Genomic DNA, 26,839 nt, shown 5'->3' on the forward strand with positions numbered 1-26,839 from the left:
CCCCATTTTTCTGTTCAAATGGCAAAATCTCTTAAAGGCAAAAAATAACCGATCATCATTGCCTTTTTCACCCTGGATCAGGATACAGGCTGCGAACAAACACTTTCCACCTTTCCCTATCCTGGGCGAGTCACTTGATGTCACTCCATGTCTTCTCACTTTTCTGTACATCCATTTCCATGACTCTTCTCCAGGTTCCACGTTTCTCCTTGATCTTTTACCCTGTGGGTTCCAATCTAACACTTTCCTTGTTTTGCAGCTGCTTGACTTCCTGAAAGTGTGTCCACTCCATCGCCAACGCCTTCTTCCCACCTCATCCCTGACTGGGCTGTGTCTCGTTCTTCTTAATAATTCCTCGTTGGTGATCCTGTCTGTCCATCTGATCCTCAGTAGCTTTCTCAGACACATGTTCAAGAAAACCAGGATCCTCTTTATGCACGTCTGAGATGCGTTCCATGTCTCACATCCATACAACAGGGCTGACTTCACATTTGAGTTGAAAACCCTCAGCTTTGTTCGTAGTGAGATATCCCTGATCCTGCAAATTCTGTTCAAAGAAGTAAATGCAGTCTGTGCCTTTCCAATACGAGACTTTATAAATTATTTCAGTGCCTGTTCCTCCCTCTCTGTCAATTATGCTCCCAAGATAGCATAAAGATTCAACATCTTCTACTGCATTTCTCTCTACTGAGACCTGCTCCTTTCGTAGTACATCTATCCTTAGGACTTTTGACTTTCCGGGGTGGACCCTCACTAACAGACTCCGATAGGCTGTTTAAAATTGTGGTCTTTGCTTGCATCTGTTCCTCAGTGTGTGGCAGAAGCGCCAAGTCATTTGCAAAATCCAGATTGTCCAACTGTGTCCATGGGGTCCACTGTATACCATTTCTGTGTCCTCTGGTGGTTTCCTTCATCAGCCAGTCGATTGCCAAGATAAAGAGGAAAGGTGACAGTTAACACCCCTGTCTCACACCAGTCTTGATGTCAAAGCTGTCAGTGAGTTGGCCATCATGTATAACCCTGCAACTTGTCCCTTCGTACATGCTCCTGATGAGGTCAACCAACTTCTGTGGGATTCGGTGATGTCTCAGTATCTTCCACAGTGTCCCCCTTTTTCTGTTCAAATGGTAAAATCTCTTTAAAGCAAAAAATAACTGATCATGTACTGTACCACTTGAACCGTTCTCACCGACTACTATAAGCTGCATCATGTGTGAACCACAAATATGCTAGTATCATCACGAAGCCACTGAACAAAAAAGTGCTCAGTAGATAAAAAGACAAAAACAAGGACGACTTACTGTTACAATGACAATGGAATATCAATAGGAGAAACAGACAACATGAAATCTTGCTAATGTCCTCAAGTATCCTTTGTGACTTACCTCATTTAGCATATGTCTAATCATTGCCAGCAACACGAGAGCAGCGTCGGGGCAAAGGTCAATTCCCTCCCGCGACAGAAGGTGCATGGGTTTGCTGGCCGGAACGCCAAACAGGACAGTCCATACAGAATCTATGTTGAGAGCCTGGGTGTGGGGGGAAGGAGGGGAAAGAAAGCATATTTTATATAGGAGGTTCACCAAGAGGCACATGCTATACTGGCTGGGTTACTTTTTGCTATGAACCTCATAACAGACACCCTTATTCCAAGCTCTGCCTAAACTTTTCCACTCTATTTTTTTGGTACTTACTCCATTACTGTCAGATCTGGACAAAAGATATTACGTCATGGTGAGGATCTTTACCTCCAAAGGGAACCCTGCTATGACACAGGTCATTGTCAACAGTCACCCATCAGATGTACATCAGATTTTAAAAAACAAAAGGTGGAGGAAGTGGAAAGAGAAAAAGATAGATTAACAACAAAGATAGACAAACAAATTTCAATGACGTTTCTAATTTAACAAGATACAGAGTCAAGATTTGAGCAAACACTTTGGAATATTGATGAGGAAAAGTTATTGCAAAGAATAAAGGTAGAATCCTTGTTAAAGTAGTCACTCCACCCTCCCTTACGTGACCCTTCCATTTCCATCCACTTCATATATACACACAAAAAAGTCCCTCTCGTTACCTGTCCTTCAGAGTTAATGGTTCGGTTCTGTTGTCCCAGCAGCAGAGCCATGAGGAGAAAGTAGACATCAGCCACGCTCGTGTGCCGAGCCAGGAGCCACTGCAAGGCCTGGAAGCCCGGGACATGGCACACCTCCTGCTGGATCTCACGTTCGTGGTTACGTGCGTGAGTGCCGACATTAAAACCTGAGGGGAGGGAATTCATAATGCAATTTCATTGTTGAGAAAGTTTTAAAACTTTTAAGGTGGATGGTCACTGGGGTGTGTCATTCATCAAGACTTGACAATCTCAGCTAAAAAAAAAAGATAGGATGCTGCACAGTGACCAACAATGACATGTAATATATAATGGGTGTGTGTGCAAGTGTGGTTGTGTGTGTACAAGCGTGTTGATGTGAATGTACATGTGTCTACTTATGTATCTATGTCTTACGTAATTCACTGTAAACCAAATTTCCACATGTGATCAGTACAAATGGAATATGAATTTCTTTTTAAAATTTCTTTTTATAAGTAGACACAACAAAGGGCATCTCAAAGGCCAACCACTTGGTCCCCATCAGGCCCCCAGGCCGACAGGCAAATATTCCAAGAAGGAAGAGAAAAATGAGTCAGCAGACCCAGTTTTGATTCGAATCTTGAATGTAAAGTCTGGTAAGGATTTGGCACCCTTATCTACACTGTATGGTTATTTCAGAATCAGAACAGGTAAGTTTAACGTCTGTCTGCAATATAACCAAACTGGGTGGGTGGAAAGCTTTGAGAAAAAAATACTGTTCAAATAACTCAAGTTCAAGAACACCTTCCTGGGATTCCAACCAAGGCCATCCACACAGGAGTCCAGCCTGATACTAACTCAGCTATTGGTGAGCCCAACTTTGAACACTTAAATGGCATATCAAGTTCTACAACTACTGTGCCACAAGTGCTTGCTGAGGTATGAGTAACAGCTGAAAGTAGATGGAGATACAACTAAAACTGTTTCTTGAGAGAACACATGTAATATCTACAACAACACATCCGTAAAAATGATACAACACACTTCATTACAGTAAGAAAACCTGAATTGGAAAAGTGGGCTTTTTAAAAAAAATCCTGAACACAACATGTGGAAATGTTTTATCTGCACTCTCTCTATCTGTACCAAAAATTCTGAAGCTTGATGTGGCCACTATTGTCACAGCTGATACTAAATACAGATACACTTTGAAGACTGTTTAATTGCATTCAGCCGAGAAGCTCACAACATGGGATAACTTTATAAAAAGAGTTTGGATCAGATCACTCACCCAGCATCACGGACATCTGATTCTTGAGCACCGTCTCCGTCCCACCCATCCAGCCCCCACCATAACTGCCCTCGCGGAAGCGCCGGACGTTCTCTGGATTTCGGAACATGACCACCAGGATCCGCAGGACAAGGACCACAGTGTCACGGTGTAGGTGGCTCTGCATGAATAGCAACAGCCAATCGAAGCCCAGGATGCGCTGCACATCCTCACACATTCTGTGGGAAGAGGACAGAAAGTGATAATTGTAATTTTTATTCCAAATTCTTTATGCCTTCATCGACACAGTTTAGATTATTTAGGAAACAAGTTATTTCACAATCATTTGTGTTTAAAAGTCTATTGTGCTGTAGACACAGGCATCATTGGCTTTCAGTGGTTTTACTAAAGAGTATAATTATCCTAAAAAGAAATACAATTGTTCCAACAAAAAAAAGACAATTGTTCTATAAAGAAGTATAAAGGTTTCATAGAAGTAGAAAGGTTCAAAATTGCTGCACAGCTAACAGCAATAAACTTGAGCCCAAGTTTTTGACAGTATAAACATCAACTTATAACACCAAAACCAAAGCTTCCACATTGTTACTTAGAAGTCAAGCATGTTTAGAACTGTGCCAAGCTCTAGACAAACTCACTGTTGGTTGAGAGGACTGCTGCTGCCGGGAGGTTTGATGAGGCGAAGAATCATGTCCAGAAGGATGTTCCTCAGTTTCACTTGGTGCATCATCTGAGCCAAGGAACAGTCACCTGCAATGCATACAACAGAATAGGCAACTTTCAGTATATACTAAAGCATAATCTTTCATCAGCATGTGTATCTCAGCTTTCAGCATCTCAACAGATTTGATTTTTTATTATACCTCAATCATCTAGTTTCAACAGAATTATCAAAGAGACAACTCTTACATTTTAATATCTAACTGTTGAAGGAAAAAGCAACTGGTTTCCAAAAGCCTTGAAAACAAGCTTTAATACAATGTTAGGAATTTTTTTCTTTTTAGCAGCCAACGAATCAAGGATCCCTGTCCAGATATAGAGGTGAACAAAGCCAAGCTGAATCTCAGAGAATTTAGCAACATTTTCACCATCAGTAAGACGACATTTCCTACCAGGCATCTCTCCGGGCTCTTCACCAAGACTTCCATCTGCTTTGGGGTTGTTCAGCTCAAGACCTCTCTCCAGGTAAGAAGACACAGGGAGAGTAGACACTAGAAACTGGCCAAACCTGATTGAAAAACAAACGAAAATTTCAATATTTTGAAAATAACTTATACATTTTGTACACTAGAGGCAAATGTAACTCTACTATATATCACATTCCTTAGAAAAGGATGAAAATTTTTAAAAATCATATACAAAGTAATAAATAACTGACAGGACTAAAGTTACTAGCTTACACTCTACACTGTTAGCATAGCAGTGGTATCATAAATTGTCCATTTATTGACAGTCGGCATGAAATGAGTTCAAATGTGTAGTTACTTGGGCGTGTCAGCAAGCATCAAATGGCTAGAGTAAAGCCATGGCAGAGTCTAAAAGTATCTATTATGTCATGGGTGATTTTTATCCCGTCATCACGAAGATGAATTTCCCCACGAGGATGTTGTTATCGATCCAGTCCCCCACGAGGATCAAAAAGGTTTGTTTTTCATTCTCTGCTGTTCATGCTTTTTTGTTTCTAGATAAAGAACAGACAGGAAAAAGTCCAATTTACTGTCAGCTTAGTCGTACACTTTGACCACATCAATGTCCTTCATTCCTTCTAGACCACCTAAAAAAAATGAAAGCAAAACGGCACAGAAAAATAGATAAAGTAATTCAGTCTTGCATATGAACCTTAACTGATTCCGTCCAGGATTTTTTCAGGCTCAAGACAGAATTATTTTTCCCTGTTCAGTTTTAGACCTGGGGTGCATCTATTTAATGCATTACTGTGAAGTTACTCTAATATGTATTGTCATATACCAAACTGATGGGAATAAATAGAAGAATCTGTTTCTATCAATAACAATGACCTATAATCTGTTTGTATTGCATTTTCCTTCTGACAAAAACGAATGAGAAAAAAAAATTGTGCAACAGCTCTTCGAAAATTTCGACTTACCGCATTTTCTCAGCTTTACAAGTCCTTATAATCCATAGGAATCAACACAACATTGTAGCGATATCACCCTAGCACACATTTATGCAAGAATTTCACAAATTTAGTTGAATATCTTTCTTTGAAGAGCCTTTTTATTATACCAGGTTCCGTGTTGTTTACCCTTAGATCTAGCCTATATCGCAACAACAAAACAATGATTTTTGCAAGAATTTCGCGGAGTTTCGATTTATATTGGCTCTCAGAGATTGAGGTCAGGTTTGTTTACAAGTTCTACTTCCTTTCGACAACTTAAAAAGTAGGAACTATGTTAAAAAGTGCACCTTTGTTTCGGATTTCGTTGAGCCGCTCACAGCGGCCGAATGGACGCAGCAGAAAAACTCAGAGCCGCTGTCAACGGCTGAATGGACAGTTAACGAGCCCATTACCAATACATGACACAAAATAGACACGTAAACATTTTAGTGCCTATTCAGGTGCTTGGAGAGGACACATTATAAAAATTTAAAACTTCATTCCACTAAGCCTGTGAGTTGTGTACCTGAGAAGGCCGGCATGGTCTGGGGGTCCACTGAGCAGCTCTCCTAGCACGTTGGATATGGACTGGACTGTGGGCACAGCCAGGCGCGGGTCTTTCAGGATGTGGAGAAGTTTGTTGGTCAGGCCCAACTTGCGCATGATGCTGTGGTTACTTCTCTGTTCACTGGGGACAGCGCACACATAAAGGGTTAACATTAAGGTGTATAGCACAGTAAAGCCAGTATCATTTCTCTCCTCACTAGGGATGACACAGACGTACCAGGTTATCATAAGGGTGTTAAGTATTCGATGTTGTTGCCTATTCATAATGATATGCAATTTTACCGCTAAAAACTTTCATACCAATTAAAAGAGTTGACTTAACAAGCAATTTTAGATCTCATCTTCCCAAATCCTGAGTCCCATTTTGACACATGGCAAGACAAGCTGCACTGCGTGAAGCAGGTATCACATAAGTTATAATTATCGTTTATTCTGCTGAACTATCATGTTCAGCTGGGGGCCAGAATATGAACGTCTGGGTCATCAGTTATGGAACTATAAAAAAAACACTTTTAAAATGGTATATTTCAATTGAGTTCAAGCTACCTGGAATCTGTCAGCAGCTCATAGAAATGTTCATACAAAGACCTCTGCAAGTCACCTGGAGCTTCATGCCAGATCTGAGAAATACACGCCAAAAAATAGGCTGTTTAAAGTAAACAACCGGAACAAAATTAACAACACAATATTTGCTTAATACATCCATTTGTTTGACAGTTTTCTTGTCCTGTTCCAAAAATATATTTATATTCAGTTTAAAGCTCAACAAAAACATAAAAGAAAATAGTTAGCTTAGGAAATGGGTAGCACATAACTCCAAGTAAATAGAAACATCAAAACAATAATGGTTATTTATGTGCGGGGAAACTAAAACGGACAGACAGAAACAATAAAAAGAAAAAATAAGTAGGATCCTCCACAGTCGTTCTAATATTACCACTTTGAAGAAAGTATTGAGAAACCATATTACAAACAGCTAAATTAACTGTACTTACCTCAAGGTCACAGAGGAGGTCCTGGAAGGCGGGAACGTTGGGGATTAGCGAGGTCTCTCGTCCACTGTCCAGCGTGCCCACCAGGGAGAAGGTCAGATGCAGGATGTGGCTGTTGAGCTGTGGTCGTTTCTTCTTGTACAGCATGGACAAAAGCTGAAGGGAACATATTCAGAAGGTTTGAAAAGCACTCACCGCTTGTTTCAAAAGCCAAAATAAAGCAGAGACAAGATGCAAAATTTACTTCTGAGAAGAGCACCATATTCAAAGAACTCCCAAAACAGAAACTCATGACTCCACTTGCAAAGATAATAGCTTCACATTTGAAGGCAGCAACACAGTGGAAGCAAATCCTCACATTGATCACAAAATGAGCGCAACAGAGCCGGAGTACAACTGCTGTGCTCAGCGACCCACCTGATAGCCCTGTATCCGATCCATGTCCCATTTGGAGCTCTTGTTGCTGCGTACCACACACACAAGGGCCTTCACGGCCGCATACAGGCTCTCCACATCTGTTGCCATAGCGATGAGACCCAAGAGGGCTGAGGTGCCACCAACATTCTCCAGCATGCGAGCCACTGGCCGGGGGCAAAATGTTCGCACACCTGGGGAAAAAATGAACTATTGTTTTATTCCTGGCCATCAAGCTTGTTGCACAACTGCATTCATTTACAGTGGTTCCTTTGAGAAGAACTTGCATTTTTGCATGTCACAAAAATTCTTAAGAGAGAGACGGTGAGTGCCTAAACTATCATACTGAAAAGAATCCCACAAAGTCACAAAATGTTGCTAAGAAAGCAAAGGGAGTAGTCCTTCATTGAAAAAGGAAAGGGGTGAGGTAGATCATAATTCTACGGGATGACAATACTTTCATTTATACGGACGCACAAGTTTATAGTCTCCACTGACAAAATGTTCTCTAACACCCTAGTGTGCCTTAACACATAAAAAAGAGGCATACTCAACTTACCCAGGTACCCCATGAGAACAGCACCAAGACTGCGTGCAGGCCCTGCCAGATGAGCAGCAGAATTGTGCAGAATCCGGATGGGCGTAGCATTCTCGTGGGCTGACATTGCCAACTGAAACAATAGAGAAACAATCAAAAGTTGAGGACAAGTTATATGTAATTCATAATTAAAAAATGAATTACCACTTTATTGATTCCCATGGGGGAAATTTGGACTACAATGACAAACATACATATAACTACATAATAAAGCATATAAATACATCTACAAAGAAGACCAAATACATAATATTACACCTGTGCAGAACAATTTTACAAACATGCCATTGCTAATCACCACTGTTCAGCACCATATTTTTTAAAAAGATGGTTTTTGTGTCTTGCTCAAGGACACACCCCAGTGACCACCCATATAAACCTCGTCTCATTGCCACTTGCTTGACATTATTTTTGAGTCTGAAATCATAACTCAATCAGCCAGAGGGGCCCCTAAAGAAAATAAGATAATCAAATGAAAAGAAAAAAACTGAATTCTATTTTTATTTATCTCCATTGGGAGATTTGGTTTTCAATGGCATACATACAGATAGGAATAAATAAACAAAGGCATTAACTGTGATGTATCCTTTGCTCTAAATTTCTCTAGTCAAGGATTTAGTGCACAAGTTGAAGGCCTCATGAGAGGCATAGTTCCGACTTCCTCTACTAAAAAGCAATGGTGTGAGTGCACTTTTGAGTCTGAGTTTCAGTAAAGAAAAGAATATCAAAACAATTTATCATTAAGTATTGGGACATAAAATCAAGATACGACAGACAGAAACATCAGAGGGATAGTAAAGAAGAAAAACCTACACTTCAAGTGATGATCTCCAAATACCCGTGTGGCGCTTTTTCTTACAGGCCAAGGAGTCAAAACAAAACACACAGAGAAAAATAATTGGGTGCCACTTCTAACAACATCTCTAGAATACAAGAGAATAACACACACGACACTGGTCACCATGATACACATATTTGAAATTAGACAGCACTCTTCACATCCTTCAGCCAAGATACTGATCATTTGACACGTACTACAAGCCATTCCATTCTCACCTGCTTGGCTATTGATTTGCTATCCACTTTGTTGTAGATCTTGCGAATCTTGGCTATGGTCATCTGGGACATGGCATGGGCAAACACTCCAAACATCACACGCTCCTCGGTCATGTACGAGCCATTCACTTCGCCATCTTCTGAGAGAGACGTTTTTTTTTGGTTTTGAATTAATAAATTTTGTCTTACTAAATTTTAAAAAATACTGAATTTAAAGAATCATTTTGAAGGCCAGCAGCTTAGAAAAATGGTGACTGAAGGAAAGAAAATACAGAAAATATCCCAAAGTAAATATCACATATATGGCACATGTACATTGGAGCATTAATGCTCTTGCATGCTTTTCCAGAACAAGGGGAACATTTTTCTGGCATATTTCTTCGAAAAAAGAAATATTTCTCAAACCTCCAATAAAATTTCCGGAAAAACAGTAAATACGAAAAGTATTGCCAAGAAGAGGGCTAAGGTAAAAATATTGCATTTTATATCTACAGTTCTTGTCATTTCTATAAGGGCATGCAGATTTCCATGGTGAGCAGAATGTAGATGTCTTCCCAGCTGTCGAAATGAGACTTAAGTCACTGAGACTGAACATATAAAACTGGCCTCAGTACTTATATTTCTGAATATGTAGTTATTAAAGATTCTCTTCTGTTTTCTTTTGAACTATGAAAACTTGATATCAGCACTGAAATACGACTTTCGTGACCCTTCATCTTTGAAATCTTCAATTTTGTTTTGACACAGTAAACAATAAATGTATAATCAAATATGGGCCAATACCAGTCAGGGGAGCCTGCAAACTTCCAATGTACGTTGGTCCGAGATCGTAAATGTTTTTCACCACCGCTGCTGAAATGATGTCCTCCAACATGATACTGGGACCCTGTCGCCATAGCAACCGAGACTGGCGGCGAAGCTGAGGCGGAGTGCCGATGTAGGCAAAGACAGAGGTGAAGGCTGTTGGACTGGCTGTGCCTCCTCCACCAAGATTGGGAGAAATGTAGTGAAGCTGAGAGAAAGAAAGACGTATGAGGGAAGGTTTTACAATATCATGACACCATAAGGAAAGCCTTGTAAAAACTTGAATGGCAATACAAATCAAGCATCTTACATAAAACAAAGTAAACAAGAACGCCCTTCTCTCTGACCCAACACAGCTGGACTTAACACTTAACGCTGGAAAAGGGCAAGATTTCCATTTCTGTATTGATACTGGTTTGAATAAAATGATATAATGTGTTTGAAGTTTAGCAAAGACTTCACTAAAAGCAAATGTAACATATGAGAAATGCTCTGGCACTCTAGACCTTACATCTATATCTAGAAAAAGAAGCTTACAGAGGCAGCCTCCAATCACCCACTCACCTTCTGGGAGGACACAAGTTCTCCGTCCACAAATAGGCTGATGTTGGAATTTTTCATGATGCCAGCCCGGTGCAGCACCAGCACCAGATGGTGCCACTGCCCCTCCTGTGTCAGCTCTGGGCACCAGAAGCGCACCGTGTTGTCGTTGAGGGGAGGCTCCTGCTCCGTCTCACTGCCGTTACCTGACAGAGGAGACGTTACACAAAGCACTGGTTATAATAATATAAGCACGATAATGACTACATTTGACCAGAACAGATTATGGAGATATTACTCTAAGAAGAAAAAGGAGCAAAACACACCTCAGCAGCCATCAACCACCTGCAGAAAGAAAGCTAGAAGGAAAGAAAACAAGAAAGTAAGAAGTAAGGAATGATTAAGAAACAAAGACCCAAACAGAGGACATAAACCTTCAAAGGCAAATTAATTCAGTAAACAAAGCTAGCGTTTTTTTCCTGTGTAACCAGCAGAATGCTGAGCATTTATAAAATCATTGGGATGTTGTTTCAGTCCCACAAAGTCTTAATTGCTTAATCTAAGCAGAGATGAAATAGGACAACAACAGCCACATACAATGTACCGCATAACTAATAAAAACTGGCTCACTATCATTATTCAAGGTGTACCCCACACAAAAGATGACTTCAAAATGGAAAATCATACTAGAGGAAAAATGTCATGGGAAGTTTTGGTAATATAGAGGGAAACAATATTTGCTCACCACTCTCTAGCTGGAAGCAGAAATCCAAATCAGCATTTCCTACAAATAAAGCAGCGAAGAGAGATTTAAACTTATTAGAATTGTGGTCCAGAATTTATATTAAATATAGACAAACTATAATACCAAGCTAATAAGACAAATGCAGAAAAGATAAAATATTAGATGCATTCACTGAACCACTGCCTTTGTTGTTTTCCTGAAGAAGCTAGGACAAACCTGCGTTGGGCATGTAGTTCTCCTGGGTGGTGATAATGAGCGCCCGGTCCTTGGACATGATGGACACACTGAGACAGATCAGGTTTTCCTCCCGCCCTTGCAGATTCCGAACCACAGTCAGTAGCCTCACAGGGTGGGCGTCATTGCCAATGGCACTGAACTTGTCCACGCAGAACCACGTGGAATATGTGAGTCCAGACTGAGGTGGGAACACACGTTCACCTATGTAGATACCACAGGGAAAGGACATAATAAAGATGCGCATTGAAGACAAAAATCTCTTATAAATTAAGCATGGTCACATAATAAAAATGAAAAAAATCACAAATCCATATTAAAAGCCAAAAAGCAAGAAATTTGAGACCAGAATTGAAGAGAACCAGCAGCTATCACTTCCAAGCATTGAATCAAAACAAATAGCTTATGAAGCGATGAATCCATAACAAAAACAACACAGATAACAAATCAAACATATTCAGGAATGCTAACACATTACGTAGGAAAAAAAAAGGACAGTAAGCTAAAAAAAAATAATAAAGTCGAGGAAATCATTTTTTCAGTGGCAATTAAAAATATTTTCCATTAAGCATATCTAATTCAGAGTACAGATTTTCTGGCAGCCCCTCGGTAAAAAAAAATTTCCTGTGCCAGGCATTCAGCCCCAGAGACACTTGTCTCTAGTTGTTCAGAAATGTATCTGAATCAGTCTTCTGTCCGAGTGGTCATACCTCGTTTTCGAAGAACTTTTCCTTTTAAAAAGTCAATTTTCATATTGTTATGTCTATTCAGGTGACTACTTTCTTTGTTCTGCTTTTATCAAAGAGTCTATTTTCTTTCTTCATTTTTACTACTTCTATACTAGAGATTGTTCTACTCTGAGCTCTAAATAATACAGTGCAAACATTGTACTTATTCGAAAACTTTTTAAGTATCTTGGAAAGGTATCATAAAACTAGTCCAAAACTGCGAAGGTTTCCTACACTCACCAGTTCCAATGCCTCCTATAACTGTGGGCTCAGAGCTGCCGACAACGCCTCCCACCACAGAGGGCGTGGGAGGACCCTGGGGGGCAATGCTGGGCAGGTACAGGCAGGAGAAGCCCTCAGCACTCATGTCAAACTCCACAAACGAGGGAGTGACCGTTGACCCGTGCATACGGCTGTCCCGGGGCGTAGTCATGGACACTAGACACTTCACTCTGGTTAAGGGAACAGTGCCACCTGTAGAGAATCAAAAACAAAAATTAGACACATTGAGAATTTGAATACAAAATTTGAAAACAAGGATTTGGGAGGGGGGGTTGTTAAGCTCAGAAATTTCATTCCTTCCATAGCGAGTGGTATTTCAATGCAACAGACATTTAAGTTGGCCACCCAAAAATTCTAGACATGACCGTTTATAGCATGCACTTGGCAAACTGAACAGGGTCTCAATCTAAGTGTATCAGACATCATTCTGAAGAGATATAAATATTGAATTTCAAAAGATAAGCACACCTATTACCCTAAATGCTGGTATGAAAGAAACATTTCACTGATGTAGTCATTGGCTTTTCCTAAACCCCTGATTTCACTGGGCCGCAGTATATTGCAAAACCCATGTATTGAGTCAAGTCCATTACCTGCCGAGTTGAGCTTCTTCTCAGTCTCCATGGTGGCCGACTTCTCCTCCATTCCCAGCGAGACAACCATCCCGTCCGTGTCAGGCCAGAACAGCCCATCCTCTGCATACTCCTCCTCCACAGAACGGCAGCTTAGAGGGGAACCCAGACGCAGGAAGTCTCTGGTGGTGGCGGTGGCGGCGGCGGGCATAGTATAATAGATTAATATTGTGTCATATTAAGAGTACTTTCTTCTGACTAAATTGACAACCATTTTTTTTCACCACCCCTAAAGGAAAAATTAAGAAAATGCAAATGCAGCAGATTAATTTTACAGAACTTGTAAAGTCCAGCAGTCACTTTAACCCAAAGGTCCCAAACCCAGGCCCGAGTGTACAGTGTATATCTCGCAGTCGATGGATACGAGCTCAGAAGCTCACATCTTTTAGGGTCAGGAGGGCAGGGTTTAAAGGTTTAAATTGTTCCCTCTGACTCGATGCTGAGAATGCGCAAGTAAACCATAGCAGACACACTACTACAAACACATCAAACCAAAAGACGACAGCACAGTGGCTGATAGTTGTAAGAACACAGCTGGGACTCTCTTACATATCTCTATAACAATAATTGCATTTATATAGCGCATATCCATGCTCAAGAGCATGCTCTATGCGCTTTACAACAATTATTATCCCAGCAGACCCTCTGGGAACACTCAGAAACATTCTCAGTTTCCGAGGAAGCATACAGTGCAAGCTGCGGATTTCACGCACTCAAACACTATCAAACTGACAAGATCTTTCACTGTCTATAGCTGGGTACCCATTTCCACCTGGGTGAAGTGAGGAAAATTTGTACAAAGTGCCTTTCCCAAGGACACAACGTCGGGCCCCTGACGGGATTCGAACCCGCGTGCGAGTCCGAGGGCCTAACCACTAGGCCACCGACGTCACACTCTGGAACCAATTAAGACCTAATATCGCATTATCACATGTATTTTTGCATAGTGACTTCTCCGACATCTTCAATATCCAGATACAGGACTAAAAAAAAAAGTACTTTTCTCAATCCAAAACCAGATATCTGTAACATTTTTTTACAGATATCTGGTTTTGGATTGAGAAAAGTACTTTAAAAAAATGATTATTGACATCCCTCCTCACCTCAGATCTCTTGGGGTAAGAGACTGGGAGGCCAGTCTCTCAAACATGTACTGTAGGTGGGTGTGTAGAGGGTGGGACTCATCAGCCAGGCCAGCACTTCCGTGGCTCAGCAGCTCATGGGGGAATCGTGCGTCGCACATGATCTGCTGGTTGCGTTCGTTGCGGAGCAGAGACTTGAGGATGTCACCGACAAAAACCTTCAAGTCCAAAGACAGCTGGGGAGAAAATGAAAGAAACAAGAAAATAAGTTTCAAACCCCAGACTTGTTTTTTTTGGTTTTATTTCAGAGTAGACAAAAGCAAAGTTGAAACAAAAATCATCATACAGTGCGTGAAAAAAGCAAGACAAACAGAGACAACAGAGAAAAACAAAAGCAAAAGGGACCTACCAGTGGAACCCTTCAACCACTCGCTTATTTGTTGACTGTTTCTTTTCAGTTTGAGCTTCATTCAATATTCAAGATCTCAAAGAGGGAGACATGTGACATACAATGAATAAACTCCCATGACCAAGGTCAAAAGCCAGTGCTGACAACTTTCCACTTCAGCACAACTCCTCTGCAAATACTGCTCTTGATTTTGAACTCAGTGACTATCAATGAACAGCTACCAACCTGTACCCTATGCATCAGACTCATCACTTCAGCTGATATGCAGAGTAGATACATGTTACATAAACACTTACATAATTAAAATGGTTCATTTGTGTGGATCCAGCCTTCCTCACTACACTGAGCATGCCTGTAATTTCAAATATGTAAAGGATGCAATTTGAATCACGTTACATAAGACAGTTACATCATTCAGGGTCCAGCCTTCCCTATCAGGCTGCGTATACTTTTTGTAAACATGTAGGTGTAATTGTTCACAGGTTCCATTTCAAATGAACTACTAATTTCTAAGGCACAAAAACAACAACTCAGACACTGATAAAAGTATCACACCTAAGCACATATTATGGTCGTTTTTAAGCACAAGGGGGCTATCCCGGAAAAAGCTGTTTTGAGAAAATCGAACGTAAATTTTTTGGACACTTGTTCAGTTTCTTTAAAATACAAGGAGAGTTTTCTCTATAACCAAACAAATATACACAACAATGAAACCAAACTTCTCCTATAGGTAGGGCAATATCCACTTTTGGTGTAGGTCAAGATTTCTGGAAACCCCCGAAATCAGAGTTAGCCCGCTTCTCCTTAAAAGCGGCCATATACCAGACAGTAACAAAAATAGAAGAAACCTGAACAAAGGATTAAGAGTAAAACAATATCAATTTCTATGAAAATGAAAAGCACGGCTGTTTCACTCAGGATCACTTAGTTACCAGCCGACCTGACCTCCGAGACGAGGTCACACCCCAGTTACGCAACCTGCGGGCGCTCGGCCTCGCGGTCAGCGGCTCCCCCGTGTTGTTATGTTTTGTACACATAAAGCAACACAAGTTTTTATTACAGCCAGGAAAGTCAATGAAACAACAACCAAATGATCACATGAAGACGAAGGTGTAGTTTATGACAGTATAATTTTTATCACGGAGAAGTAAAAGAAAGTGTAGTTTAAAAGAGGGGGAGCGCGGCTTCCATCATTGATCGGTTATCACAAACTGACATGTTTAAAAATAAAAAAATTAAAAATAAACGGACCGACAGATTTTTACAGTCTTCATTGTCAGTTCACAGTCAGACTTTGAACTTTCAAACACACTTACAGTAATGAGGTTGGGCCAAAAAGTCTTGTTGCTATTGTTGATTAATGCACCCAGTCTCTTCATTGAGTGGGAAAACAGTTCAGTCCAGCCAACACATGAGTACATTTCACATGAGATTGAAGACCATTCTTTACACCTTCACAGCTAAATTGATGTTATTCTCTAGTAAATATTTATATAATAAGATAAACATACTTCTATAAAACTATTTAGGAATTAAGATTTTATTTGTGAATAGTCTGAATCGTCTTGTTGTCTTGTTTACTTTCTCCTGCGTTTTTCCACCGGCTCATGGAGTGTGGCCTTCAAATCTGACGATGTCTGTTGGTGTGCTTCCAACATAGCTTTAAGTTGTTTTTGTTTGTTTTTTTATGCCTACTGTTCTCTTTCCTACTCTGGCGATTGTGGCATGCAACATTTCCCCCCCCCCCCCCCCCACCTCAGCATGCCAAGGCCAAAGCCCCAGGCTTTCATAAATGGCAACTCGTATACTTCCGTAAGCAAAGGAATGCGCTTTTTAATGCACCCTTTGCTAAGTTTAACACAACGAGCACAGACAGAGCACTCGTTAATACTAGTGCTTGTGTCGTAAGCAGACCAAACATTGGCATTGTCTTCAACACATTTCTGTACGCCCTGCAAAGTTGCATCTGTAATTTGCTTTCGTAGTGTGTATACTCGTGAGCCACATTTCCTGCATAGAGTGTTGGATTGCTTGTAGGCTGCGTCGTTGTCGATGTTTATTCAATAATATAGCAATATGTCAGATTTAAAGTTTTTGCACAGAAATCGACGCTGCTTAGAAACTTTAGTTTTTAATCTTCTTCCACCACAAGTACGACACAACTAGTTTAAATTCTCAAAGTGGATGTTATAAGAATGTTCCAGCTTTGATGTTAAAAGGCTCTATAATTGTAAACACACAAGAAAGTCAGATGGTGGGTTCCCGTTTCACAGAGTTTTTCTTTGCACCGAGAGTTGCATTAGACTAGTCACATAAAGAGCGCTAGTTCATGTAAATTTAGGCCGGACCCAAAGATTTTTCACCAGAATGGAGAGAATAGATTTATAAAAAGAAATATGAAGGCTAAAACAAAAATTGTCGGTTCAAATTATGATAATTTGCTTTTAAATCCAAAAAATTCAATAACACAGAGCTGTACAACAGTGGTAGTATATAGGTATCCCAAGTGAAGATACAAGCTGGTTTCAAACTGCGGGTTATAGAGGAGATGCTGAGATTTTATTTGGTATATAACACAACTGGGTTTATGGGATGGAGAAAGGGAGTACTATGCTGTAAATTCCAGTTAATTTCTTGAAATTGTACCCTTTCCGCGGGGAGCGGGCAGACCAAGGGATCGGCCGGTGGAAGTGGCGTAACGCGTCGAGATTTATTACCTTCCGCGAGGGGTCACAGGGGTCAGAAGGGTCAGACGGACTACAACTAAGTGCGCCTCTCTGAGAGTGAAACTGAACAGCCCTGAAAGACAAATGAAAACTAAGACTTCCATGCTCTGACCTCCATTAACAGTTTTCTTCTGTGATCCTTACATCTACGAATAAAAGATATATGTGTCATGCAGCTGTGGAATCAGGCACTCGTTAATATTTAGAGCATATGAAGTTATTGGAATTATTTCAAAGCCTGTCTATGTGACTTGTTTTCGCTGAAAATAATATCCAAATATCATAATTGAATAGAAATTGAGATTTTGGCAATTTAAATAGCTGGGGGAAGTCTGATGTCGGAAGTAAAAATAGTGAGAAAATGGCCACCAAAGTTTAATTACTTCTATAGCTTGAAAGTCCTTGAAAACTGAAAATTTACATTTTTCATGCCTTTAATCAATGTTTTTCAGTAAAATCTACGTGGAAATGAAGTTTAAAAAGGACATAAAAGATGTTGACAAAAATTTGATAAAAATTGCCAAATCGGCAAAAGTGCCGGTTTCATCGCTTTCACCATTTGGACGAACGCCTGATTTCACAATGATGTCTCACATATTACCCACAACATGATATCAGTGCAAGAACACATTACTTAAGGCCCAGCCAGAAGTCGGACATGAAGAGCAATGTTTGATGCCAGTTTTTTATACGCATATACGTCTCTCCAGGACACATAACCAACAGATAAATAAATCAACAAGCATCAAACATCAGCTAACATACACCTCGTTTTGAACCCACAGCTAAAAATCAAGGTAAGAGAACTTTGTAGCCCCAGTGTTTGGGGCCATTTAGATTTTAAAAAATTTTGTTTAAGAGTCACTTTTGGGGTTTTCATAGTCACTGGTCCTGCTTTCAGGGTGTGAGGTAAAGACTGTTACATAAAGCCTGCGGTGGGGTTCAGCTAGATTAAGGTTACAAAAGTGCATAGAGCATATTATCCAGTGTGGATATGCACAATATAATTGCATTTATATTATCATAATTATTATTATTGTTATTTTTATCATTATTAAAAATTATTCTTGTGAAACATAAAGTAAAAGTAATGAGTTCTGTTACCCTCAATGGAACAACAAAACAGCTAAAGAGAGCCTGCAGCCTGAGATCAGAGGAGAAAAGTTCACGCATCACTGGATCTATAACAACAACAAAACAGCCCATCAGGGATACCTGTGCATGATCTGGGTGTTCCACAGCCGGCAACAGGTGGAATATGGACAGCACAGCCCCAGCATGCACCAGCAGTGGGTCCACACCGGCGTTGAGATTGAGCGACAGACTGCCTGTGCTCCCACTCTTGGGTCGCATGGCGGAGGATAAGGAGGAGGTCGGGGTGGGAGGGGAGGAGGAGGAGATTGTGGAGTTGATCAGACTCTCATCTATCACAGACGTGTGCTTCTTGAGGCAGGGAGAGTCCGTCTTCAGCTGGCTGGGCCTGGTGTGGGTGAAAATGATAAGGAGCTTAATATCCGCGAGGGAAAATTTTCTTGCAACTGCTGACAGTGATTGTTCAAGTTTTTCTCCCCTCATTTCGACACAATTCAAATCATTTAGTAGGTGGCAGACTTACTTTGATCTGGTCTTTCAGTGACAGCCTGGGCTGAGCAGTACACAGTATCCCAGTAGAAGGACTGAGATTGTCAATTAAATAGACTCTGTCAAGCACTAATTGAACTCATCAATGACAATGAGTCAAACTATTACACTGAGGACTCCAGTCTCTAGACACTGAACCAGAACACTTACAGCATAAATAACACATTGCAGACCATAAAATAAGGAAGGAAGCGCTAGTAATCTCTCTCTCTCTCTCTCTCTAAGCCATTCGCTCTAATTAACTTAGAATTAGCTGAATGACCTGACTGCTCATAGCAAACAGCTACTGTAATCATCTCAGTGAGTGTGTGAGGTAGAAGAGTGAAGGATGGACGAAAAAGACAATCACATTTTTACTAATCAGCAAAGTACCCCCCAAAACCTCACTCGTGATAAGACTTCCACCACAAGGGGACCTCCTTAAAAGGCCCCATCATTAGCTTTATTTTTATTGTTAACAATTGTTCAATTAGGCCTAAATGATAAAAAATAATATAAGTGTGAAGGTGAATCTGTCCGTGAGTAAAGCATGATGTGTGTATCGGTATAAGTGTGTGGAAGAAATGGTGTGAGAGAGAGTATGTGTGTATGTGCGTGTACGCATGTGTGCTATTAAGGACCAAATCAATTTGTTGGTGTCTGGAAAAAAAATATTATTTTATCTTATCTTAAAAGAGGAGTCTGTCAGACAATCCAGCACATTAACCGACCCCAGTGATACATTTTCACCACAAAGAGAAAGAAGTGAAGATGGTATGACAAAAGTATGTGATCAAGTGGCCATGCAAAGACCATTCTACGAGGGATAGTGGAAAGAGAATTAAAAAAGGAGGAAGAAAAAAGAAACCATGAACAGAAAACATCACAGAATGGACAAAGAAACTTTTTGCAGAGACCAAGGCCTCAAGAAAAACTGAAAAAAGAAACTGTCTGAGTACAAAGACCATCAAAATCATGTCCTGAAGACTCCACTAAAGGTCAAAAGGCATAAGACAGGTAGACAGAGCTACAAAGAAGCACAATAATTATTGGAAGTAACAAGAATAACACAAAAGTCATATCTGTCACCAGATACCTATAAGTCAAAAGTCTTTGGGGAGGAGTAGGGGCTAAAAAGAAGCATATAATTCAGGGCTGCTAAAAAGCAAAACAGAAAAATTCGGAACAGAAAAGAAGTAAGACCTATCAGAAGCAACCTCCAACAACAGAAACGATGAATCTTAAAATAAAGAAAATCAGGAAAGTACCGACCAAACTAGACTCTTATAAACATGACTTCCTCACCTGTCAAAGGCGTCCAGAGCCATGTCATAAAGGTAGCGGAGAATTATGCAAGCTGACAACAGAATTCTGGGAATGCTTGATGGGGCCCTGAAAAACATGCATTGATATATAATGACTTTTGCATAAAACAGTAAGGTACAAAAGCTGAAAATAATATTTCATGTGGACTTAAGTCTTGGACAAAGTACAAAACTGAGACCATTTGCTCACCAATATGACATGCACAAAGAGAATAAAATATAAACAAATGTGTAAGAAGGAATTTATTAGGAAAATCGGCACCTCTGTCTTTGTTATGAGTTATCTTTTTAAATGTAACTACGCCAGCAAGGGCTGTTCGGACCGATATACACACAGAATGTTTCATTCTTTCTCTCACACAACTTCCCACAGAGAAGGAAAGATATATAGTATCCTGAAGAGTTTAAATTTCATAAAGCACAAATGACTAAACACAGAACTATTGCACTGTGTCCTGAGAACTCACTTGTCCTCTCTGCTGTGTGAGAAAACGGCCACAAAATGCTCCACAGACTCAGAGGCCACCTGGCCATCCACAGCAGCCGGAATGTCTACAGTGTTGGAAAAACAGCCCAGTAACCGAACTGCCTCAGTCAGACTGTCATAGCGAACCTGGGAGAAGGTTTTAAAGGGTTATCAAAGTAGGAAGTTAAATATGCATGACTTGACCAGAACATGAAGAAAACGAAACTATATAAAGATATCGATGCATATTTAAAGATTTCTTCAAACAGAAACCAGTTTAGGGTGAGGAAAGAGAATCATATCAACAGAATAACATAAGAATCATTTTGTTCAGAGAAAAAAGAAAGCAAGATAAAAAATCTGATACAATAGGGTGACAGGTAAAAACTAGAACCTCCCAGTGGCATCATCCAAACACCTTAAAACAGACATTTTGGTTTGACAATTACAAATTTCAATTTAAGAGAGTTGCAAGAACATCAAGATGGTTATTTCAAGAAGAGAAAAACTTAACCCGACAGAAAGAGAAAACAATATGACAAGAAAGAAAGCACAATAAATAATGTACAAGCAAAAGCCCTAAATTACTCAATTTTTGTTACAGAATTTAGGAACTTTCAAAACTAAGAGGCTCTTTTTCTCACTTATAAAGTTTAAAAAGCTTTTCCTAATAAAGCAACATAATAATAGACACAATTCACAGAGTAGACAAAGGGACCAGAAAAGAAGCAGAGGGATACAACATTCCAGTAGAAGGACTGAATACTGGATAAAAATTCTCCCCACATGGAAATCAAACCTGGGTTTTAGGTCTCACAAGGGCAAAGCACCTAAGCACTACCCCACAGACACCAGTTACATCACAGTACAGAAGCCACCCACCAACTATGCAGCACACAAAGAAGACTGACCTCTGTAGTGAAGAACTTCGCATTAGCAGGCTCAAACCTCATGGCCACTGTGAGGGTACTGAACACAGTCTTCAGCATCAGTAGCACTTCCCTCTTTTCAACTAGGAAAGACAGAAAGATGGAAAAGTAAACAGACAAGTAGATATGATAATGGCATTTACATTGGTAAAGAACACTCAACTAGATTAAAGACTTAGTAAGTTTTAGTCATAGTAAAGAGAAGCACATGGACGGAATTTCAGTCACATACTACCTCGAAAAAGCAAGACAGAAACTCCAACAACATGCTAACATTCAACTCAAAACAGACTTCGTTGTGAAAAATGGATGAATATTTTTCAGTAAAATGTTCAGTTTAAATTTTAGCTAGAACAGCAGTTTACTCTCCAATAAATTAAAAAAGTAAAGCTAGAAATCAGAGGCCCATATGTTATGGGCTTCGGCAAGAACTGTCTTACAACTCCAGTTTGACTATGATTTGACCTCTCTATCTCTTATCTCGTCGCAATATTTTTGTAATTTAGTGCTTAAATGTCCAGCTTTAATGGAATTGCTTCGATTTTATCGACAATTTATCTTACTTTTCTATCGGAAGTAATATTTCGCTCCTACAAAATTACACAAAAACCCAAATCGTTACCTGTATCCCACGGTGCCTTGGGTGGATCAGCCAGACAACCTTCCATGGATACAAGCACCGACATGACGTAGACAAACCCGCCAACTTTCCGGAACACTGTTCTTGTGCGGTGACTCTCTCGCAATACACTCAGTAGAGACTGCAAGCAGAGCAAAAATAATCTTTCATTCTTACAGGGCTACGTCTTTTTCATGGCATCACTGTCATTAATTAGACTTTGTACTTCTCACTTTCATCTAAGTTACTTTCTTATTCAACATTTGTTCACTGAGAAGGGAGGGGGGTGTCTTTAGTCTAGAGATCATTAATGTAAATAACTCAGGAGGCAGCACCCAAACAACACTGCACTCACCTTCAGTATGTGTGTCTTGAGCTCAAGGTCAGTGACAGCCACCGTGGGCATGAGGCCCAGCAGCGTGCCCATATCGTCGTCGCCGCCAGGGGAGAGCACCAGCTGCTGGACAATATGCAGCGCCGGCTGGCGACAGTCGAGGAAGGGAACCATGTTGTGAGCACAGCGTGCCCCTCCGCACTCACGGAACACTCCTGTGGGGGATTATATTACAGCAAATTAACTTGTGGCTTGTTAAAGTCAACCAGCTCAGTTAGTTGTTTGCCATACCTTAAATAAAAATTCTGATGCATTTATCAGCAAATTATCTTTAAAGAGACCAAAAACAGGTGAGGAAACCAAAAGCTTAGAGACAGCTACTAGCCTATTTAGACAGATTTAAGTTTAAACTTTTGTTGGTTGGAATGTATCTATAAACAATACAAGCATTTTTTGTCTTTAAAAACTTCATATTACACTGGAAAGTTATTAAAGAGGCACAAGCAGCAGTATTGCATGTGTAGAGGCAAAAAAACCTCCCCAAAGAGCTCAAGTACAAGAACGACCCATTGCGAACTGCAACCATGGCCATCTGCACCATAGAATGAAGCAAAAAAGCTTTGAAAGCATCTCTGGATCAATATCATTCACAAAAACTTCTAAACATGCGGCAGAAGCCCTGAGAAAGGTGTTCCCCGATCCCTACCAGCATTGGAACTGTTTCCAGAGAGCAGCACAGCCAAGGCCTCCATCACCAGCAGTCCCATTTCTTGCTCTGCTGTAGACACAGGGCTTACAGCTGTGGAAAAAAGTACAATGAAATTACATACACCGCTCGAAATTGGGATAATATGTTTTATTTTAGAAAGGCTAAATGTATATTTGAGCACAATTCAATCATCTAAATAAGTAAGCAGCGTTTTATAAGCAATGTTTGATTTATGAATGGAGCAGGACCACCTGAAGAAAGTTCAGTTTATCAAAGAGGCAGTACCTTTTGAGCACTTCGGTTTAAGAAAGAGGTCGCCCCTCTTGAGCACAGTTCACTTAAAGAAAGAGGATGCACTCTTTGGATATAATATAGCATTTTTAGATTCAGTGTCCTAAGAAAATTTCCAGACAGATAAATCCCAAAGAATTCAGAAGACCAAACCAAGGACCTCAACATTGTGAGGTTGTGTCTCAACTTCCACATCCATGCTGACCCCAACCCCGATGAGAGCAATTATGTTTGTTAGGTTGGAGAATAAAAGTATTGAATTGTGCAGTCAGAAGAAGAACTAACCTGCCACTGAAAGTCTACATGGACTTTGTAAAATAATGAACAATATTTAGAAGTAGGAGCAAGGGAATTTTAAATCATCTTCCATAAGACAAAGCGGTACCTATAAAAAGTTTCTAAAAACCTATGCCTATATTACATAGAAGTAATTCTAGAGTCCAGGTTACCAGCATCATTTTCACAAAAAATTCCAACTCCTTTTCGGGAGTCCAGTAAATATGAAGAAAACAAAAAACCTGTATGACAAAAGCCTTATCGACATAATAATGGGCACTAATTTGCTGCAAGTCGTATAAGATGACAGAGAGAAGTAACGCAGGGCAAAATTGGCAAAAAAATGAGGCAAGAAACAAAGTGTAAAAAACTTTATCAGCATTTCTCAGTCTGAGGACATACTTGCAGCAAAAAACAGGTTTCCATTAGGTAAAAGTTCTGGTCTGAGCTATAAGAAAAATATGCTCAAAGTGCCCACTTTGCCTAAATTAATTATTTGGTATAACCATGTAAAGAAGTAGACCTACCAGGCAAGATGAAAGTATTCAAAGATATCCCACAACTTTTGTTTTCATTAACCTAGAACACATGTACATTGCAAGAGCACACAAACCAGGGTCACTGTGTTGTTCCTTGAGCTGTGCTGCATATCTGTGTAGACAGGTGACTAGAACCTCCAACATGCCCACCTCCCGGAACACATCGCGGTACACGCTGTGGTAGCGCAGCACACGTAGTAGAGACTTCATACACATGATGCTGCACTCTATGGAACTGGGAACAACAACCAAACAAAAGTATTTGAACAGGCTGCTTATCGTGATTTTCTCATCATGTTGTTTGGTATCAGTATTACAGTAAGCTATCCCAAGATCATTAAACTTTTACACTGGTTTTGCAACATGACAAAACTACATTTGATTAAAAGAATCATTGTCACTAAAGGACACATCAAATTATCTCATGAAAGCAATCTTCATGAATTTGAACAGGTGAAAACCAAAACTGCATACCTATCTGAGTCAAGTAAGCTTAAATTATTCCTTGCTGAATTAAAAATCACCACAGAGCTTTGCTTAGAGCAAAAATAATTTGAAAATGACTTTACTTTCACACACAGAAGGGAACAATATTTTGCCTCAGAACTCAAGTTCTACTTCAAAATACGAAATTCTTTGACAAAACTTAAACTTCTGATAGATTTCAAACCCACGATCAGAAATTTTTTAAAAAACATTTACCTCAGCCATCCTTCTACCACTATTTACCACCAAACTAGAAAAATGACTTACAATAGTTACATAATCAGACAGATGAGACATCGAGACATTTGATAATTTGATTCACCGAACATTACAAATACAAAACACATTTTACATTTATGATGATTGGAAGAAAATGAGAATATGGACAACTCTTGTACTTTAGGATCTTAACCATCTTTACATAACAAAGTGCTACCCACTGTCAGTAAGCAGGAAAAAAACGTGAAGGAAAGAAATTTGTTATCCTCATCAGAAATTGTGCTCACAGTCGCAAACAGCCATAAGTGCACTAACAACAGTAAAATGGCGATGTAGAATTACATGACATGTACTAGGAGATTGTCATTCACACAAACTCAACAATTACACTGAAAATTTCTCTTTTTAAAAATTATTCCTCTCTTTGTATCTCTCACGCACACGCATGCACGCACGCACACGCATGCACATGTGAGTACACACACACACACACACCGACAGACAGACACACACATACACACAAACACAAATGCTGTTTTTTTCCTTTTACAATGAGGTCTGTAAAGAGTCAGTACTTACTGTTGTGACTTGATAAGAATACTGACACTGATGAGTTCCTTACACGGGACAAAGTTCAGGTTGAACACAAGGAACTCGAGCAACTCAAAGAACTTGTTCTGAAAGCAAAAATAAAGCAGCCACAAACTGTAACAGAAGTTCATCCCATATAAGAAAAATTACAGAGACATATCGGCTATTGTTAGAGTGGGAGCAAAAAAAAAGGCACATAAGAATAAGTAAGAATTAATCAATGATAGGAAGAACAGATGCTATTAGTAAGATATTGTACAAGGTGTTTTTACTTCAACAGAAGTGTTTTACGCCCTTATTGGCACAACTTAAGAAAGGTACCAAAAGTCGCCAGAAACCATTTTGAGCTACAGGCTGATAATGACCAAAAAAATCACTTTTTTGACCAAAATGCGTTTCCATAAAAAAATGATAATTCCACCATTTTTAAACAATGTGTTATAAGAGTTTTCATTGATTTGACTTTTAAATATGTTATTTTGAATTATTTTGAGGGTATGGTATTTTTTAAAAAGATAATGAAAACTGCTTTTAAAAAGTGTTAAAATCTATTCTTGAAGCATGTTTTCTCTTCCCCGCTATGTTTTACCATTGAATTCTAATCATGATAACGATGTCAACTGAATGCCGAATTGGAAATGAATTTTCCATGAATAAATACATTAGAAACAACTGAATCATCGTTGTTGTTTTTTTTAAAGTTTGTAAGTGTTCTAAACTTAAAAACTAATTTTCTCAAAATTAGATCTTTATACCCTACCTCGCAAAATGTGTAATATCTCAAAATCTACTTGAGACACCTCAAAAATTCAAAACCACAGTGTTCAGCATTGAAAGTCCTATTACATACAACCCTTAACTCAATATGGTTAAAATCCGACTTTTGGTACCCTTCTTTAGGCACACATACATTTAGGAGGCCCTGATAATATGCACAGCTGCTGAACAAAAGATAAGCAAAACTAAACCACAGTATGACAGTGGCCTCACCTGAATATCCTCCGGCTTGAGGTAGATTTTCTCAGCAAACTGAGAGAGTGTGTGCTGTGACTCCAGGATGAAGTAGTTGGCATTGTCCTGGTGGTAGATGCTGCTGATCACATCCAGGATGGTGCTGCACAGGTGGCTGGTGGTGGACTGGGGGG

The 26,839-nt window shown here is 39.8% G+C and overlaps 1 protein-coding gene across 4 annotated transcripts in view; it reads right to left on the reverse strand.

Annotated features, from left to right (window-relative positions):
• LOC101849526 (WD repeat and FYVE domain-containing protein 3) overlaps nt 1-26,839 on the reverse strand; it is a 129,632-nt gene that overhangs the window by 43,370 nt on the left and 59,423 nt on the right. For 2 of the 4 annotated variants that reach the window (XM_035968223.1, XM_035968222.1), the window contains 27 exons: nt 26,685-26,831; nt 25,683-25,780; nt 24,473-24,633; nt 23,290-23,382; nt 22,605-22,798; nt 22,253-22,391; nt 21,613-21,713; nt 20,703-20,848; nt 20,216-20,302; nt 18,506-18,770; nt 14,177-14,391; nt 13,035-13,195; nt 12,400-12,633; nt 11,414-11,635; nt 10,477-10,658; nt 9,892-10,120; nt 9,109-9,245; nt 8,014-8,125; nt 7,458-7,648; nt 7,044-7,196; nt 6,595-6,668; nt 6,008-6,169; nt 4,475-4,590; nt 4,001-4,112; nt 3,366-3,583; nt 2,078-2,262; nt 1,386-1,529 (listed from right to left, as the gene is read on the reverse strand). In XM_035968223.1, coding sequence (XP_035824116.1) covers nt 1,386-1,529; nt 2,078-2,262; nt 3,366-3,583; nt 4,001-4,112; nt 4,475-4,590; nt 6,008-6,169; nt 6,595-6,668; nt 7,044-7,196; nt 7,458-7,648; nt 8,014-8,125; nt 9,109-9,245; nt 9,892-10,120; nt 10,477-10,658; nt 11,414-11,635; nt 12,400-12,633; nt 13,035-13,195; nt 14,177-14,391; nt 18,506-18,770; nt 20,216-20,302; nt 20,703-20,848; nt 21,613-21,713; nt 22,253-22,391; nt 22,605-22,798; nt 23,290-23,382; nt 24,473-24,633; nt 25,683-25,780; nt 26,685-26,831 — 4,278 coding nt within the window. Of the gene's footprint in view, nt 1-1,385; nt 1,530-2,077; nt 2,263-3,365; nt 3,584-4,000; nt 4,113-4,474; nt 4,591-6,007; nt 6,170-6,594; nt 6,669-7,043; nt 7,197-7,457; nt 7,649-8,013; nt 8,126-9,108; nt 9,249-9,891; nt 10,121-10,476; nt 10,659-11,413; nt 11,636-12,399; nt 12,634-13,034; nt 13,196-14,176; nt 14,392-18,505; nt 18,771-20,215; nt 20,303-20,702; nt 20,849-21,612; nt 21,714-22,252; nt 22,392-22,604; nt 22,799-23,289; nt 23,383-24,472; nt 24,634-25,682; nt 25,781-26,684; nt 26,832-26,839 lie in introns of all 4 variants that reach the window. The other 2 variants (XM_005092446.3, XM_005092445.3) reach the window with 1 other exon arrangement.

Source organism: Aplysia californica, unplaced genomic scaffold (genome assembly GCF_000002075.1).
Source record: "Aplysia californica isolate F4 #8 unplaced genomic scaffold, AplCal3.0 scaffold00046, whole genome shotgun sequence".
NCBI classification, from domain to species: Eukaryota; Metazoa; Mollusca; class Gastropoda; order Aplysiida; family Aplysiidae; genus Aplysia; species Aplysia californica.